Genomic DNA, 17901 nt, shown 5'->3' with positions numbered 1-17901 from the left:
GATGTCTCTATTTTCAAAAACATGTTAGTTTGGGAAATGGCATGGATTTTGGGTGAAGACCAGAGAAATCCTCTCAAAAAGTACAGGATGTTCAGTTTTGGTACATTGTTGCTTAAAGGTCTAAATATAAATTGTAGTAGCAAAAGAAAAAGGCTGTGAGGACAAACAAGACATTACCGATTTGATACAGTTTAGTTTGTTTTTTACTGGGGGATAAAAATAAGGGTGCCTGGGTTTGAATCCTAATTCTATCACTTCCTAGCTGCATTACCTTGGGCAAGTCAACCTCACTGTGATTCAATTTCCTTGACAGTAAATGGGAATAATAATAGAACCACCTCATGGGGTTGTTAGAATAATTATATGTAAGCGCATAGGCACGTGGTATAGCAATAGCTACGCTTATTCTTATCATAAAGCTACTAATTGTTAATACTGCCATTACTTATAATCACTCTGCTCCCCCAACTTCCTTCTAAGGTTCTGCGCACAAGTTTCCTATTCCCGCCCACCGGGACCGGGACGCGCCTTCTCCTCCTCTCGCTCCGCCTCTTCTCCCAGGTCACAGGCCCGCAGTTGCGTGGTGCATGCCGGGCCTTGTAGTTGGTTCGCAGAGTCCTGTCTGTTGCGGCCTCGCGGGTGTACTGCATTTCCCAGCATTCGTCGTGATGGCGGCCGTAAAACGCGACGGTCGAACGGCCGGTTCCGGCTGAATGTCAGTGCCGGGCTGTGGGCCGGGGAGGAAGGTGGTTGGCGGTCTCTTCACCACCTCCGCCGTTTGTGCTGCCGCCGCGGGCTCCCAGCCGCTGGGCCGCTGGGGCATGAGACCGTGAGGCGAGCGACGGGCCGGGGCAGCCGACATGTTTGGCCGCTCGCGGAGCTGGGTGGGCGGGGGCCATGGCAAGTCTTCCCGCAACATCCACTCCTTGGACCACCTCAAGTGAGTATGTTGGGGGCGGAGGTGGGAGGCCTGGGGCTGGAAACGGAGATGGGGGCGCGGAGCCCCGGGCTCGGGTCGCTGGGAGGTGGCAGAGCTGAGGTCGATGGAGGGTGGAGGAGAGGTGCTCGGGAAAGGCTGTATGGTGGCTAAGAGCGAGAGCTCTGGAGTCGGGGCGCCTTGGTTCGAACCCTGACCCTGTCTCTCCTTGCTGTGTGACCTTGGGCAAGTCGCTTAGCTTCTCGGAGCCTCAGTATCCCCGTCTTTTTAAAGTCAGGGGATGCGATTTCAAGTTTACGGACACCGACTTCGTTCTTGCCGGAGCAGATCTTGCGCACCTAGCTTCCCGAGGCGGCACTTCTTAGGCTGGACTGAGGACAGAGGTCTGGATCCCGGTGTCAGACAGATCTGGGTTGCAATCTTAAGTATGTGGAGTTCGGCCTTAGTTTCCTTAGTTGTAAAACGGATACTTGTGACAGCACCTGCTTCCCAAGATTGTCTTGATTGGGTAAAAGAATGCACGGAAAGCTGGGAGCACATACAGGTGCTCATTCAAGGGCAGTAATTAACTAAAAGCAGACTATTTTCTAGGCAGAGTCTAAAGAGGGATTATCAGAACTAGAGCTCTAGGGGAGGACAAGTTGCAAACGGGATCCTGGGACGCTGGAGTGCAGCAGGCAGACCTGCTTTCAAATCCTGATTTCACCACTTAATGGCAGTGTGACCTTGGCCAAATTACTTCACCTCTTTGAGCCTCGGGTTCCCCATCTGCAAATGAGTATTGTGAACATTGTGCAAGGATTTAGTAATGTCATGCATGGAAAGAGATTGACCCAGTGCGTGTCACACAGTAGGTGGCCAGCAGTGGTAGCTGTGTTTATTAGCCAGACCAGGCCTTCCCAGACCACACTACCTTAAGGGCTTCCCCCACCCCAATTCCTGTCCATCTTTATCTTGATTTCATTCAGTGCACCTCCACTAGCTGCAGTTATCCTGCTTGTTTTTACTACCTTTTTGCCTGCTACTGGCACTTCTGGGCCAACAGAGCCTGCTTGTTTTGCTCACAATTGTATCCCAGAATCTAGTGCTGTGCCTGACACACAGTAGGAGCTCAATGGATGCTTATTAAATGCGGGGGGGGGGGGGGGGGAGAGAAGAAAATGAACTGGGGAGAACATGCAGACAAGAATCTAGAATTTTTTTGGGGGGGCAGGGCTGGTGATGATGGAAAACAGAGACCTTTGAGGAGGGAATAACTTCAGGGAGGAAAATATTTGGGGGAGTTGGAGTAGGCAAACTTTAGAGGTAAGAAGCAGGCTGGTTTCCAGAGGAACTTCCCAAGATTATTGATGGAAGGAACAAGGATGGAGGGAGGAGGGGGAAACAGTAGGAAAAGACGGGAAGGGATTGTTGGGGAGGGACATTCGATGGGGGCTTCTCATTTGGCCAGGGGTCAGGGTACAGTGATTCTCAGCTATGTCCTTTCTAGCACGGAGCATGCATTTAGTCAATGTTTGTGGGTCTCAGAGGGGAGGGGAGGGGGGAGCAGGAGGGCTTATTTTGTGGTGAGGAATGGTGGTAAGAGAAAACATGGGGAGCCGAGAGGCCCAGGACAAGAAGTGGGGTATGTAGGGAAGTGGGAATCTTAAGTGGGAGGGCAGCTGCAGGGGAAAGGGAGAGGCTGAAGGATTTCAGGAATGTAGAGTGTGGGTGGATGTGGCTGAGAAGAGCAGAATGGTTGGGCCTCCTGCCAGTACCCAGTTACCTGCAGGCTTTCACCTCACTGCCTGACTCTAGGCCTTATATATTGCCGTAACATTTATTAAATGTGTTTTCTGTGTCAGGTACTTGCTAAGGCCTTCCTGTGTGTTATTTCCATTAGTCTATTTTACAGAAATGGAAACCAAGGTTGAAAGAGGTTCAGTCACTCGCCCAGGATAACAACAGCTGAAAAGTGTCAAAGCCAAGATTTGACTTTAGTGCTTGTACGCATTCCACTGTCTTTTTGAATAAAACTTCCTAAATAAGTCAGATTGGGGAGTCTTTCCACTTGGTTGAGTCTCACTGCCAGTGGGTCATCTTCACTCTCCCGCCAGCCAGGGAATGGTAAAGGTTCTCGGGTTCCTTTGAAGTATCCTGGAACTGCCCAGGTACATTGCTTAGGTTGCATGGCCATTGGGTGCTTTTTTGGAAACCTGAGCTGCCTGCCCTGGATCAGGCAGATCAGCTTAATCCATATTACAGCCTGCCGGAGTAACCTGGTGATTTGCTTACTGCTGTGGGGCTTAGAAGATCCTAGAGTGACTTGGGTAAGAGTGCCATCAACAGCTCGTACCCGCCCCAGTGCTTGTGATGATCTTCGTTTGGCTCTGATAGTAAACAACTTGGGTTTGGGATGTGGAACAGCTTACAAAGGGAAAAAGAGACCACCATAGAGCCAGTGACTGTACAGAGTGACAAGCAGTAGGACCACTGTAGGCCCAGGGTTCTGTGGAAACCTTGTGAGCTTACTGGAGGAGGCAACACCAGAGTGCAGTCCTCAAGGACAAGTAGGAATCACTGTACAGGGGAGCAGGATGCGGGAGGGGGGCCCTGGAGTGTGTGGAGCATCAGTGTGGGGCCGGTAGTTGTGGGAAACAAGTCTGGAGGTAGAAGGAGGCTTGGGTTTCACCTGACACAGGGTGACCAGCCGTCCAGGTGTGCCTGGGACTGGAGGGTTTCGCAGGACACGGAACTTTCAGTGCTAACACTGGGAAAGTCCTGGGTAGCTGGTAAGAATTGGTCACCCTCCCAGTGACAAGTGACAGTTCCTAATTCACTCTTACCCGGACAGAGGACACAGTGTGGATGGAAAGGAGAGATTAAGTTACTTAAAGTAATTTAGAATTGGTCATTTGGGGGTGGAGGGGGCAGACAAACATCTTGGAACCTTCCTTCTCCCCCCTTTTAATGGACTTTTTAAGAACAGTTTGAGATTTACAGAAGAATTGAGAGGACAGTCCAGAGGGCTGGAAACCCTTTTTGAACTACCGGTACACTATTCTTCATAACATTCCCAGCTTTCAAAGTGGAAAGGGATTTCACTCTTGGAATATACAGGGTTTTACTCTTGGAAAATTGTGTACCTGTGGTTTTTGTCTATTCAGTCAAGTTGTGATTTAGTTGAGGCAGATTGAAATAGTAAGAGTTTGCTTGCTGCACATTATGGGTGATTTATTGCCCAGACTAGTGGCGAGACTGACTAACAGATGTTCACCACTAAGAAAAACCTTTACTGATGGAGTTGTGTGGTTGCTACTCTAACATCACCTGTACTGGGAACTATGCATCTACAATGATGGAGTTTTTTTTTTCTTGTGTTGTGTGGTTGTCTTAATTCTGATCACCTTTTTGTGTGGCTCAAGATTCTTGGTTGCACATGACAGAAATCTGGATGGAATTGGCTCCTGTCACTGAGCAGTCATACCTGGCTAAGCCATGGCTGAGTCCAGGTGTTGAGATAGAGCTATCACTATCTTCCTCTTTACAGTTCTTGTCTCTGCTTTCTGCTGTATTGGTGTAATCCTCAGCAGGCTCCAGGCTTACATTGCGGTAGTTTAGCAGTCCCTGGGAAAAAGAACTTCTTAGTATTACTAGCAGAAGTCCAGAATTGAATAGTGTTAGACCAACTGGGGTCTCATGCCCATCCCTGACCTAGTGACTGTAGCAGGGGATGCTCTAATTGGTCTTTCTTTGGAGCTGGGATGCCATCAGCTCCACACAAGCTACTGGACAGAGAATGAGATAAAGGGAAAATCAGGGGTTTTACCCGAAGGAGACGGCGAATGTATACCCAGCAGGTAGAAACTCCTCTACACTTGGTATTTTCCACTTTTGCCTAAGATAGCATTGCTACTTTTAGAACTAGAGGTACAATATTGCTAGATTTATTTTCTTAGCATACACTACTTAACGTATCACACATAGTGAATCCAAGGTATCTGCAATGTCAAATCTAAGATCTTTCAGACCTTCATAGCACTCTAGACTCTGTTCCTACCAATCTAGTTTGAGAGCACAGAGGAGGGCCCTGTAACCCAGGCCAGGGAATAAGGAGCATCCTTGGTGGTCAGACACCCACTTAAATGGAGACCCTAAACAGCAGTTTGCTAGCAGGGTCGCCTAAGACCATCGAAAAACACAGGTAGTTACATTACGATTCATAAACAGTAGCAAAATTACAGTTATGAAGTAACAACAAAAATAATTTTATGGTTGGGGGTCACCGCAACATGAGGAACTGTATTAAAGGGTCGCGGCATTAAAAAGGTCGAGAACCACTGCCCTAAAGGATGAGTGGTTGTTACCAAGTTGGGGATAGGGCAAGGCAGAGTTAATGGGAGGATGCTCAGGCAGAGGAAACAGCATTTGAGAGGTTGGGAGGAGAGAATCTGGGGTCCTTCAGTAAGGGGATGTGTATGCATATGTGGTGGAGGGAGGTGGAAGGCTCTAAAGCAGAACAGTGAGGCTGGAGAAGTCAGAAGCCAGGTCCTGCTGGGCCTTGTAAGTCATGTTAAGAAATTTGGACATTAGGCGGAGAACAGTGGGAGCCATTGAAAGTTTATAACCAGAGGGTTGCTGTGGTCCCTCCAAAGTTCAGAGAATGGATTGGGGGAGGGCCAAACTGGAGGAGGTGAGCTTCTACTCCGGACTGTTGCTGTCTTCTGGTAAGTTAGGATAGCAGCCTATCGATTCTCATCTAAGAATATTTCTTTTGCCATTTCACACTGATGGTCCTTTCTCATTCACTGTTCACATACCTCATATACCCAACTCTCTGCACCTTTGTTTCCACCACTTGAGCTCCCTTCTTCTTCTTGCTTGCCCAAAGGCCAGTCCTATATAATAAAAGGGTAATATGCAAATCAACCGAACAGCAGAATGACTGGTCACTATGACACACACTACCAGGGGGCAGACGCTCAATGCATGAGCTGCCCCCTAGTGGTCAGAGCACTCCCACAGGGGGAGCACTGCTCAGCCAGAAGCCCTGAGCTGGGCTTACAGCTGGCTAACTAAAAATGTTGCAGGCCAAGCTGAGGGATGCCCCCCTCCATGAATGCATGAATGTCATGCACTGGGCTTCTAGTTCTTCCGTAAGAATTGCCCTTGTGACTTCAGCCAAGAAGTTTTATCATGTTCTCTAGCTTCACTTGTTCATGTTCTTGCTGTTACACTCAGTTAACATGTTATTGTATACAGTCTTCTCATCGCCAAAGAGTTAGACCAGCTGTCAGGTGCTCTGAGTTCTTCCAGTTTTATCCCAGCCTTGGGGTTAGATCCCCTGGAAACTGGCCAGGGTTCCTCAGGCATGTCCATTTGCCATCATAAATGTTTTTACTTGGTTATTTATTTGTTTTTCTGTCTCCCAATTTGAACATTAGGAGGACAGGGACCTGTGTGGCTTGTTTACCTGGCATTGTCAGATGCTAGGACAGGGTCCCACACATACTAAGTGGTCAACAATTATTTGTCACAGGATGAACAAAAGAGGCAAGTTCTGGCCAGGCTTTTCTTAACAACAGCTTGCTCTTGCCACATTGGTCATAGCATCTGTGCTGGAGCTGTGACTCGTTTTAGGGCTGAAAGCCCTTCCTACACACCTGCCATGATTGCTGACTCCCTGGCATTCTAGATGCAGTCTCACTGGCCCGCCCAGTTTAACACCTTTTGGGGAAATTCATCAGGAGAAGCACCGCCTGTGATAAACTTTCTCTAATCCTCTAGTCTGACTTCACTCTGTATGGACCTTTTCCTCGTCCTGCCAGCCAGAAGGCTGGATGCTGTCCTAATGGGACTTTTCAAAGCACAGAGTGGGATGCTTTGGAGAATGTCTGGTGAGTCTCTGCCTTGGTGCTGAGCAGGCCGGACCGACACAGGCTCTGTGTGCCCCTCTCTCTTCCCCTCCGACATTGTTAATTTTTTTGGGGGGGGGGGGTGGTTTTGGGAGTGATTGGGGGGATGCTTTGTGGGAGTGGATTTCTAGACCCCCTAGCTCCACCTACCCTTTCTTGCACTTTATCTTACAGATAAGTTTCAGGACCTTTCAATAGGAGCATCCTAAATGGCATATTATGATGCATATCATAAAACTTGTATGAAACTTGAACTTGGTAGGTCTGTCTCTGAAGCGAACATAATCATTATTAACAGTAATGGCTTAACTTGAAATAAGTGACTGTCTTGAGAAGGAAGGGTCTGTGGAAGTGGGATTTGTTTGCAGGGCATAGTTCTCAGTGATGAACCTCTAGTTGTTGGTTGCATGTTGGCAGTAGGCTGCAGTTTTCTAGTTTCCAGGCATTTCAGACTCCTACACTCGTCTCGCAGGTCGAGTTCGTTAATGTGCAAAAGTCTGAGATTGGGAGTCTTCATTCTGCAGACCTTCCTTTGGAGATATGGTAATGCTGGCTCTATTCCAAAGAAACGGAGTAAGTGCAGTTAGAAGGACTTGCCTTAAGCTCTAACACTTATTTTCTTGCTTTTTTTAGTTTGTTGTTTATCTATTTGATTTTCTTGTAATGCTGGGCATTCATAACTTCTTGTAAGTACTTGGCTACTAAAAGTGTTGTTTACTCCATTGTTTGTATTTTTTGTACTATAATGCTTATAAGCCTGGGGCTTGGAGCCAGTCTACTTGGGTTCTCTGTGGGGCCTCTGGGCAGGTTCTAGTCTTCTGGAGCCTCAGCTCCAGAGTGCCAACCCACAGGGTTGTTGTGAGGGTCGAACGAGTGATTACATCTGAGGCACTCAGAACAGGGCCTGGCCGTAGGAGGCTGTAACAGTTTTTATCACGATGATAAAAATATCCACACACAGAATTTGAGAGGAAATGTTACATAACAGTTGTTATCATTGTAAGAGAAAAATCTTAATTTTCTATGAGTTAAATGTCCAAGGTAATCATTCTGTCCTTGGAAACTTATCCGAGGGACACAGCTTTGCACACAAAGTTGACCATCCTAACTGTTTGATCATGTAAACACTTAGACCTAACAGAAACCTAACTGCTGTGCTTGTGCTTTCGTGGCTTACTATGTAGCCATATGGGTGTCTGCAACACTTGACAATGGCAAAAATGCTTTTATTTTAGCCAGAGGTGAGAAAAAAGATGGGCATGGAAATGGATATCCATCGTGAGCTCAACTATATAAATACCCATAAGCAAAGGAAAAGACCCAAGGAAATACATTGCCGCTTCAGCAGTGGCCATCTCTGGCAGCAGCATGCTTGAGAATTGCCATTTCTCTTTTGTTGCTGAAGTTTCTAACTTTTCTAAAATGAGTGTTCCGTTTCTAACACTCAGAATGGTATTAAACTGTTAATATCTCTGAGGAGGTTGGATTAGTTGGTCTTCCAAAGCTCTGGGATTAGATACAGCATTAAAATATTAAATCTTTATATCTATCTTTTGGTTCTTCAATCTATAATGTTCTTTATCATCCATAAATAAGTGAGGTCATGTGGTGTTTCTCTTTCATTGACTGGCTTATTTCAATCAGCATGATGTTCTCCAATTCCATCCAGGATACTGCAAATGATGAAAATTTCTTCTTTTTTCATGGCAGCATAATATTCCATTTTGTAGATAACCAAAAGATAGATACAGAGACAGTAAAGCAACAGGCAGACTGTCAAATTACAGTGGGGAGGTTAGGGAGATCTGGGGGAGATACGAGATCAACCGAAGGACTTGTATACATGCATATAAGTACAACCAATGGACACAAAACTCTGGGGAGGGAGGGCATGTATGGGAGGGGGAGGCAATGGTACATGTACAAAGATAATAATTTAATAAAAAAGAATTTTAAAAATCAATAAAATATATTAAAAAAATATTAAATCTTAACCCATTCAGCTTTCTTTTCTTTTCCAGTACATTTAAACAAACGTATAGTGAGGGTCTCTTCTACAACAGTATCTAAAACAGTATGTGCTAGAGCATCGTGGGGAGAAAAGAACAAAGTGCAGGTATAATATCATAGAGCTTAAGAGCTTGAGATCTAGTGGGTATTTTTGTTTTGCTTTGTTAATCCTCATCCGAGGACATTTTTTCATTGATTTTTAGAGAGAGTGGAAGGGAGTGGAGAGACAGAAAAACATCGATGTGAGAGAGATATATCAATTGATTGCCTCTAGCATGCACCCCAACCAGGGCCAGGGATCGAGCCTGCAACCAAGGTACATTCCCTTGATCAGAATCTAACCCTCGACCCTTCAGTTTGTGGCCAATGCTCCATCCACTGAGCCAAACCAACTATGGCTTTAGTGGGAATTTCTGTTTACAAACAATAAACATTTTTTAAATGAATGTTTCAAAGATTACTGTTTTCAATAGCATTAAAAACATCAACTGGCCGAAACCGGTTGGGCTCAGTGGTAGAGCGTCGGTCTGCAGACTGAAAGGTCCCGGGTTCGATTCCGGAAAGGGGCATGTACGTTGGTTGCAGGCACATCCCTGGTAGGGGGTGTGTAAGAGGCAGCTGGTCGATGTTTCTCTCTCATCGATGTCTCTCCCTTCCTCTCTGTAAAAAATCAATAAAATACATTTAAAAAAAAAACAAAAAAAATCTACTGCCTAGAAATAAGTCTAACAAAAGATGCATAAGACCCCTATCCAAACATTGAGAGAAATGTAAATGTCATACTGTTACACTATGGTAAAGATGTCAGTTCTCTATTTATAGATTTTGGTAGTCTTAAAGGAAATATTAACAAATATTTCTGTGGAAATTGAGAAGGTGGATTTTTAAATTTATGTGGAAATACGAAGGGCCAAGAATTAGCCAATGCCATAATGAAAAAAAAAAAAAAAAACACAGAAGGAAAGAAGTTTGGATGACTCACGTTGTCACATAACAAGATTTGTTATAAAGCTGCAGTAATTGGACAGCATGGTATTGGCACAGAAGTAAACAAAAAGATCAGTGGACCTACAGCTCCAGAAAGAGTCCCGCATCGGGGACTTATTAATGACAAAAGTGACATTGCAGTGCATTGAAGAAATGAGAACCTTTTCTGTAAATGATGATGCGTCGACTAGATATCCACGTGGATAGTGAACTTTGGCCAATGTCTCATGCCATACACAAGGATCAGTTTCAGATGTAATGTAAGTTTAAATGTGAAAGGGAAAAACTAGCTTTTTTGGGGAAGAAAACATCATTTCTTCATAACCTCTGGGGTAGGTAAGGATTTCTTGAGCTTGACTAAAAAACCTTATCCAAGGGAATGACTTTTACATTAAAATTAAGAATCTTTGCCCATCAAAAGACAACTATAAAGAAAGTGAAAAGGCAAGTTACATTTAGAGAAAATATTTATTTGCAACATGTATATCCAATATAGGATTTGTGCTCAGAATATATAAAGAATTCCGGCGGGTCAGCTGTGGAGGGTGTAGTAGGGGCGTTCTTCTTGCAGAGCCAACCGGGGCCCCTGGCAGCCGAACTTGGCGTGAGGCGTGTTCGCCGGTGAATTCCGCCGCAGCTCTTCTGGGGTGGCCGCGAGGAGGCGGGTTGCTCTGCTGTCCTCCATCACCTTCTCCTAAAGATGCATCCTGACTTATCTCCACACTTGCACACTGAAGAATGCAACGCCTTGATTAACTTACTTAAGGAATGTCACAAAAATCACAGCATTCTGAAATTTTTTGGTCATTGCAATGACCTTGATCGGGAGATGAGAAAATGCTTGAAGAATGAGTACATGGAAAAGAGGACCAAGAGCAGGGAGCTTGGCAATGCGATGCGAAAGAGACTTTCAAATCCTCCAGAGGAATCTGAAACATAAATTATATTATCACTGGATACCTTGCCTGAGAGAAGATCTGAAGACTCTTGGTTGATAAACCAAAAGAATCCTATCTCATTTGGTCTCCTGAATCTTTTGAATTGCAAGTGACCCATGAGAAATCGAGACATGGAGAAATACAGAAACACTGGATTCAGAATATTTGTTGGGCAGAGCCTTTAGTACTCTGATTCCTTTACCAACACACCTGACTTTTAATGTGTTTCTTTACTTTGCCTACAGCCATTTAACATTTGAGTAATTTATCACGCTCAATAAAATAATTGACTTTAAATATATATATATATATATATATATATATATATATATATATATATATATAAAGAATTCCATCAAATAAATAAGAAAAAAGGTATTCTACCTAATTTTAAAAATGGGCCAGAGGAAGACTTGCACAGATTCTTTGCAAAAGATATTCAAATAGCCATGAATATGTGAAAAGGCATTCAACTTTAATTATTATACAACTAAGGGCCCCGTGCACAAATTCCTGCACCTTGAAAGGAACTGTGGGCTTCGAGGCTACCCCATCCTCCATGCCCCTGCCCAACCCCTCCCACCGGTGCTGATGGTGCAGGCACCACTCACAACCGCTGATGCCAGCAACAGGTGTGAGTGGGGCTGGTGCCATTAGCAGCTTCTGGCCCACTTCCCCCTCAGGAGCAGGGGTAAGTGGAGAAGCCCTCAGGTGATCAGGGCTGGCAGCCGCCACTCGCACCTGCTAATGTCACTGAGTGATCTGGACCAGCGCAGTGCACCAGCAGCGCAGTGCACCAGCAGCACATGTGCGAGCTGCTTGACGCCATCTGCGGGTGCGAGTAGGGCCGGCAGGTCTGAGCGCCAGGTGGGACTTCGGCATGCAGGAGCAAAGAATTTTCAGTAACCACCAGATGTTCACCCCAATGACAGCGACCAGCGCCCCTCCTTGGTCTGGAGCGCTGCTCATCTGCTCCACCATCCTGCCACGGTTAACACCTGCCATATTCCACACATGCCCCCTGGTGGTCAGCACACTTCATAGTGACCAGTTGTTCAGTTGTTCCGCCGTTTGGTCTATTTGCATATTGACCTTTTATTATTTAGGATAAAACCCCAGTACAGCATCACTATATTCCAGCAGAATAGCTCCACTGAAAAAGACTAAGAACAGCAGGTGTTCTTATGGAATAGCTAGAACTCTCACACTGTGCCTCCTGGCCATTGGCTGCAGGCGAGCTCCAAAATGTCCCTCCGTTGCCAACTCGGCCTGCGCAGTGGTGGTCACAATTTTCGTGTCCCCAGTTACTATGAGTATGAGGGTCACATGAAGCCCTTCACAGGTTTGTAGGCCATGCAGCACATGTGGGAGCTTCTAGAATCTTCCTCTTTCTCCTAGGTTTGTCTGTAAGGGCCTCCTTGCAGTTACTAAAATTTTTTTCATAGATTATTTAACGAAGGCAATGATGGAAATAATAATAGTATCATGTGTAGAAACTGCCATTTTATAATGTCTTTTTACTTGTTTATTTCTTCTAACAACACCATAATAGGTAGGTACTAAAGCATTAAGGTTCAATTGCTGCTCCATTTTTATGGTTGATAAAACTGAGGTGAACAGAGATTAACTAACTTGCTTAAGATTACCCAGCTAAGCCTAGACTTTCCACATCCTGCTCTGGCTTCGCTGGATGGTTCCATAATTCGTCCCAAGAAGTCTTCTTTTCATGAATGGATCCAGCATGAACTCTCCTTCCTAGGTTCTGAAATATTCCATGTATAATATAGTAATGTTGATTATGGCCCCAATCATAATGACCACAACATAATAATAGTAGTAGCAGCCAATTCTGCATCTGTTGAATGCTTACTGTGTGCCAGATGCCAAGCTTGGCTCTTTCTGTGCGTTATCATGTCCAATACCTGGAACAGCTCAGTGAAGAGGCCTTGAGTGTTACTGGTGCCTTATGGAGCTGACTCTGATCTCCATAGTTGGGAAGTGTCATAGTCAAAGGTCAAGCCCAAGTCTGTCTGTTACACTTCCAAAGCCTGAGCTCTCCACTGCCTCTCTGTGCTGCCACTTGCTGTGTTTGGCTTTGGACCTTTAACTATGTTCAGTCTTTTTTTTTTTTTTTTTTTTTTTTTAATCAATCTTTATTGTTCATATTATTACAAAGGTTCCTCATTTCTTCCCCCGTCCACCAGGTTCCCACCCCACCCTCCGCCATTGTCCTCATCCCCCATTGTCCTCATCCATAGGTGCACAGTTTGTGTTCAGTCTCTTCCTCCCTCCCTTTACCCGATAGTAAATCCCTTTTCAGATAGTAAATCAGTTACTTAGCATTTTCTCATATCAATAATACCTCCACATGCCCAATGATACACTTCACACAAAAAACATTTCCAAATAGGTCAACCAGCCTCATCCAGGCCCCACCCAAGGCACTCACAGATCAACACCCTAGCACTATACTAACTCAACACATCCAGATCTAAGCCTTCATCACTTGATTCAGCAGACCTTCAAGTTCTCGCAAAAGTTTCCAGCCATGTCTGAGAGGCAGCTGTGGGGCAGGGACAGGCGAGGAGCAAGCTGTTCCGGGCCTGGCTGCTTCGGGCCTGGCCTCTGTTGCTCTGGTTCGTTCCACAACCAGCTGCTCCGGGTCTGGTCACTGCCACTCCCGACCTAGTTGCTCTGGACTTGGCTGCTACTACTCCGGGCCTGGCCGCACCAGACCCGGCTGCTCCGGGCCTGGCTGCTCCCAGCCTGGCAGCTGCTGCTCCGGGCCTGGCCACACCAGACCCGGCTGCTCCGGGCCTGGCCACTCCCAGCCTGGCAGCTGCTGCTCCGGGCCTGGCCGCACCCGACCCGGCTGCTCCGGGCCTGGCAGTTCCCAGCCTGGCAGCCACTGCTCCGGGCCTGGCCGCTCCCAGCCTGGCAGCCGCTGCTCCGGGCCTGGCCACACCAGACCCGGCTGCTCCGGGCCTGGTCGCTCCCAGCCTGGCAGCTGCTGCTCTGGGCCTGGCCGCACCTGACCCGGCTGCTCCGAGCCTGGCTGCTCCCGGCCTGGATGCTCCGGGCTTGGCTACTGCTGTTCTGGGTCTGGATGCTCCGGGCCCGGCCACTCCGGGTCTGGGTGTTCCTGGACTGGCCACCCTGGTCTTGGCCGCCTCCGCCTCAGGCCTGGCTGCCATTGCCCCGGGTCTGGCTGCTCCAGTGCTGGCTGTTGATGCTCTGGTTCTGGCTGCTGCTGCTCTGGGGCCTGGCCGTTGCTGCTCCGGGCCCGGCTGCCACTGCCTTGTGCCTGGCCACTCTAGGCCTGGCTGCCGCTGTTCCAACATTCTGTCCTTTTTTTTTTTAAACGCATTTATGTTGCAATGTTGGCTGGTGAGTTGAGTTCTGACTTAGTCTTCGATTTTTCAAGATCTTCTTTGTATTCTTTCTTAGGTAATTTTACTATCTTTTGCTCTCACTTGATTTCTTCACATTGAGAACTTCTTTGGTTTCTTCCTCCTTGTCCTGGGAGCTCAGCAGGTTGGCCTGTGGCACCCCTTTGTTCTCCGTGGGCTCCTGCGCTGCTTCAGCCTGTTGCCGGGGTTGGCGCCGCCCAGGAAGCAGCCCCCGGCCTTGGCTCTGTTGCCTGCACTCAGCGATTGAAGGCTCAGGGGTTTCCCCCCCCGCCCTGGGGGCCCGTCACCTGGCTCCTTGCTGGTGCCCGGCTGACCGGTGTCCGGCAGTTGCTCCTGCTCCTCGTCACGCTCCTCCAGTCTGGAGCTTTTTTTCTCCTTCCCGCTAGGGGAGTCTAGGATCAGAGTCAACAGACTGTCCTCTGCATGCAGTGTGCGCAACTCCGGGGGCTCCGCTTTTCGCAGCTCCCCCAGGACTCCACCTCATAGCCCCGTCTCCCTCTGCTTGAGCCTGAGTCCCCAGGGATTGGCCTAGAACTGGAGTTCAGGGCAGTCGGGAGTGGGGCTCAGCACCGCCGGAAAAAAAAAAAGGGCAATACAGCATCAGAGTCAACATTCTGTCCTCTGCATGCATTGTGCGCGTCGCAGTGTGCGCGACTCTGGGGGCTCCACTTTTCGCCGCTCCCCTGGGATTCCGCCTCACAGCCCCGTCTCCCCCTGCCTGAGCCTGGGTCCCCAGGGTCTGGCCTAGGACTGGGGTTCAGAGCAGTCGAAACTGGGGCCCAACACGGCCGGGGCTCCTGTTTCCTTCCCTCCAGGGCAATCCCGCATCAGAGTCAACATTCCTTCCCTTGCAAGCAATGTGCGCGACTCCGGGGCTCAGCTTTTCACTGCTCCCCTGGGATTCCGCCTCACAGCCCCGTCTCCCCCTGCCGGAGCCTGGGTCCCCAGGGTCTGGCCCATAACTGCGGCTCGGCGCTGCCGGTTCGGGGGTTCAGCCCAGGCTGGGGGTTTTATTTCCTTCCTGCTAGGGAATGCCAGGCAGCACCCAGCCCTCTCCTCCTCTCCGGCTGCAACTTTTCCGCGCGCGCGTGCGTGCGGGTGCGCAGCATGTCTCTGTACCTTAGGCTTTTTTTCAGCTCCTCTGATTTTCTCTTTCCTTCTTGTTGTAGAATTTTCAGTCAGTCTACTACCTGTAGCTCTGGGCAATGGCCACTCTACATTTTAGTTGTATTCCATTGAAATTGTTGTGTGCTGCTGCGGTTAGATGTCTACCCGAGCAGCCATCTTGGATCCTCTCTCTATGTTCAGTCTTTACATGCTCTGATGTAACATGTTCATGAAGACAGTCCCCTACCTTCCCACCATTCAGAATTTATTGATTATCTACTGTGAACCAGGCATTTTGGAGTCACCAAGATCAATAAGATGATGTTTCTGATCTTGAGGAACTCATGTCTAGAAAGGGAGGCGGATCATTGCAAATGAGGGTGATCTGTGCAGCAGCAAATACCTATGGGTACAGAGGCACTAGAGAGGAGGGACTAACTGTGCACCTATGAATGAGGACAATGGGGGATGGGGAAAGGACAGAGGGTGGGGCTGGAACCTGGTGGAGGGGAGCAATTGAGGGGTGGGGAATGGGGGGAAAGAGGAACACATTTGTAATAATCTGAACAATAAAGATTTATTTAAAAAAATGAAATTAAAAAAAAAGAGAGAGGAGGGACTAATCAAATCCCCCAGGGCAGGTGGGTAGGGAGGTTCTTTAAAAAAGGCTTTACCAAGAGGTGTCTGAGGTAGGTTTTGAAATAGTAGTAAGAGTTTATTGATTGATTAGGGCAGCAAGGGCATTCCAGGCACAGTGAATATAAGTCAGAGCTGGCTCTAAAGATTTTACTATCTGATCTTTAATGGATGTCATCTTCTATACACAAGGAAACACCAGAGTGGGAGAATCTGCCTCTCCCCTGCCACCAATAGCGCCTGTCACAGCAGGGAGTGGGTAAGCTGTGGGCTGCATGGAAAGTGCCATTGATGGCCATCGTATGAGTGATGTGATGACTCTGTAAGCTCATTCAAAATACAGATTTGGTGTTCTCCACTTGGGAGTCTGTGGGTTGTTCTGAAAGAAACAGGTGTGCCTTAGCATTTGGTTGTCCTGATGTGTAACCTGCATTGTGGGCAGGAAGCCATTGTCAGGACAGAGTAGAGAGAGACAGAATAGTTTTCTATAGGCAAAGGTGACAGATTGGGTGAATTTTATCTCCCTGTTTAATCTGTACATAGAACATATCATACTAAAAACTGGGCTAGACTCAGAGGAAGGAAGAATGAAAATTGGTGGAAGAATTAGCAGCAACTTCAGATATGCAGATGACACCATCTTATGGCAGAAAGTAGCAATGGCTTGAAATGATTTCTGATGAAAGTGAGCAGAAAGTGCCAAAGCAGGACTTGCATTTGAACATCAAGAAGACAAAACTCATGACAACAGAAGAAATACACAACTTTAACATAAAATCATGACTATGGAAGTAATACACAACTTTAACATAGTGAAGATATTGAAATTGTTAAAGATTTTGCTTACTTTGTTCAAATATCAATTAAAATGGGGACTGTAGCCAAGAATTCAAGAAAGCTGAGACTCAGAAGGGCAGCAATGGGAGGATCACTACAAAGATATGTCATTAGAGACCAAGGTTAAGATCCACACCCTCATATTCCCAATTACTAGGTACCGATGTGAAAGTTGGACAGTGAAGAAGGCTGATAGGAAAATGACTGATTGGAAATATGGTGTTGAGAGTTCTACCCTGGACCTCCAGAAAGATGAACAAGTGGATCCTGGAGCACATTAAGCCTGAAACGTTGCTAGAGGCAAAAAAAAAAAAAAAAAAAAAAAAAAAAGGCCAAAACTGGAGCTCTTCTACCGCAGAGACATCATGAGAAAGCAGGGTTCTTTGGAAAAGACAATAGTGCTGGGAAAAATAGAAGGCAGCAGGAAAAGAAAAAGACTAAAGAGACACATTGACTCCATAAAAGAAGCTGTAGGCATGAGTCTATAGTTGCCGAGCAGGGCTGATGAGGACAGGACATTGTGAACATCACTTATTCAGAGTCACCAGGACTCAGAACTGACTCAGCGTCATGTACCACACCCAGGAGTCAGTTCTGTGGATCTGGGATGGGGAACTAGAATCTGCAACTTAGGTATTCTGATGCAGGAGGCCTGTGAACCACAATTTGAAAAACTCTGCTCTTTGACTTGGAGAAGATGAGTCAAGGCGACAGGAAGATAAGAGATTCACGAGTGCCCTTGTGACTCATCCCAGGCTGAAACAGTGCTGTGGAGTTACCTTATCCCCGAGGAGAACTAGCTTCTGCTCCCATCTGTAGCCTTACCTATAGATTTGGACATGGGTGGTGAAGATTTCTGTTTTCCAAGGGCTATTTTGGTTACTGCATAGAAGTTGCATGTGATTTTAAATTAAAACCCAGACCCTTAAGTAGTAGATTGCTCCTTATTGTTCCTTCCGAAAGAATCTGTCTTTTATATCTTACATTTTTAGAGATTTTTTTGATGGGACGATTCTATTTAATCTTTTCCTGTCTTGCTCTCACTAGCCCCCACCACTAACTGAAGGGGCCATAAAAGAAACCAAGAGGTGACTCTAGGTATTCCCTTTGCCTTCCCAAGTATGTCTGAGACTCCCATAGCAGCT

At 46.9% G+C, this 17901-nt stretch overlaps 2 protein-coding genes across 10 annotated transcripts in view; both read left to right on the top strand.

The window, feature by feature from the left end:
• Window positions 1-676: 676 nt before the first annotated feature.
• Window positions 677-17901, top strand: part of CLEC16A (C-type lectin domain containing 16A) — a 225113-nt gene continuing 207888 nt past the window's right edge. For 4 of the 9 annotated variants that reach the window (XM_036411080.2, XM_036411083.2, XM_036411076.2 and 1 more), the window contains exon 1: window positions 677-940. In XM_036411080.2, the coding sequence (XP_036266973.1) occupies window positions 861-940 (80 nt within the window). In that variant the 5' untranslated portion in view covers window positions 677-860. The remainder of the gene's footprint in view (window positions 941-17901) is intronic. The other 5 variants (XM_036411077.2, XM_036411081.2, XM_036411087.2 and 2 more) reach the window with 2 other exon arrangements.
• On the top strand, window positions 10360-11060 carry LOC118703845 (COX assembly mitochondrial protein 2 homolog). The gene has a single exon (XM_036411129.2). It carries the CDS (start codon window positions 10529-10531, stop codon window positions 10766-10768), a length of 240 nt encoding a protein of 79 aa, XP_036267022.1. The 5' UTR covers window positions 10360-10528; the 3' UTR covers window positions 10769-11060.

The sequence above is a fragment of the Pipistrellus kuhlii genome, unplaced genomic scaffold (genome assembly GCF_014108245.1).
Source record: "Pipistrellus kuhlii isolate mPipKuh1 unplaced genomic scaffold, mPipKuh1.p scaffold_m20_p_4, whole genome shotgun sequence".
NCBI classification, from domain to species: Eukaryota; Metazoa; Chordata; class Mammalia; order Chiroptera; family Vespertilionidae; genus Pipistrellus; species Pipistrellus kuhlii.
Note: the sequence above shows the minus strand (reverse complement) of the source record. Positions and strands in the feature narration are given on the sequence as shown.

Coding starts and splice junctions, on each gene's coding strand:
- LOC118703845 (XM_036411129.2), top strand. CDS start 10,529: ATGCATCCTGACTTATCTCCACACTTGCACACTGAAGAATGCAACGCC.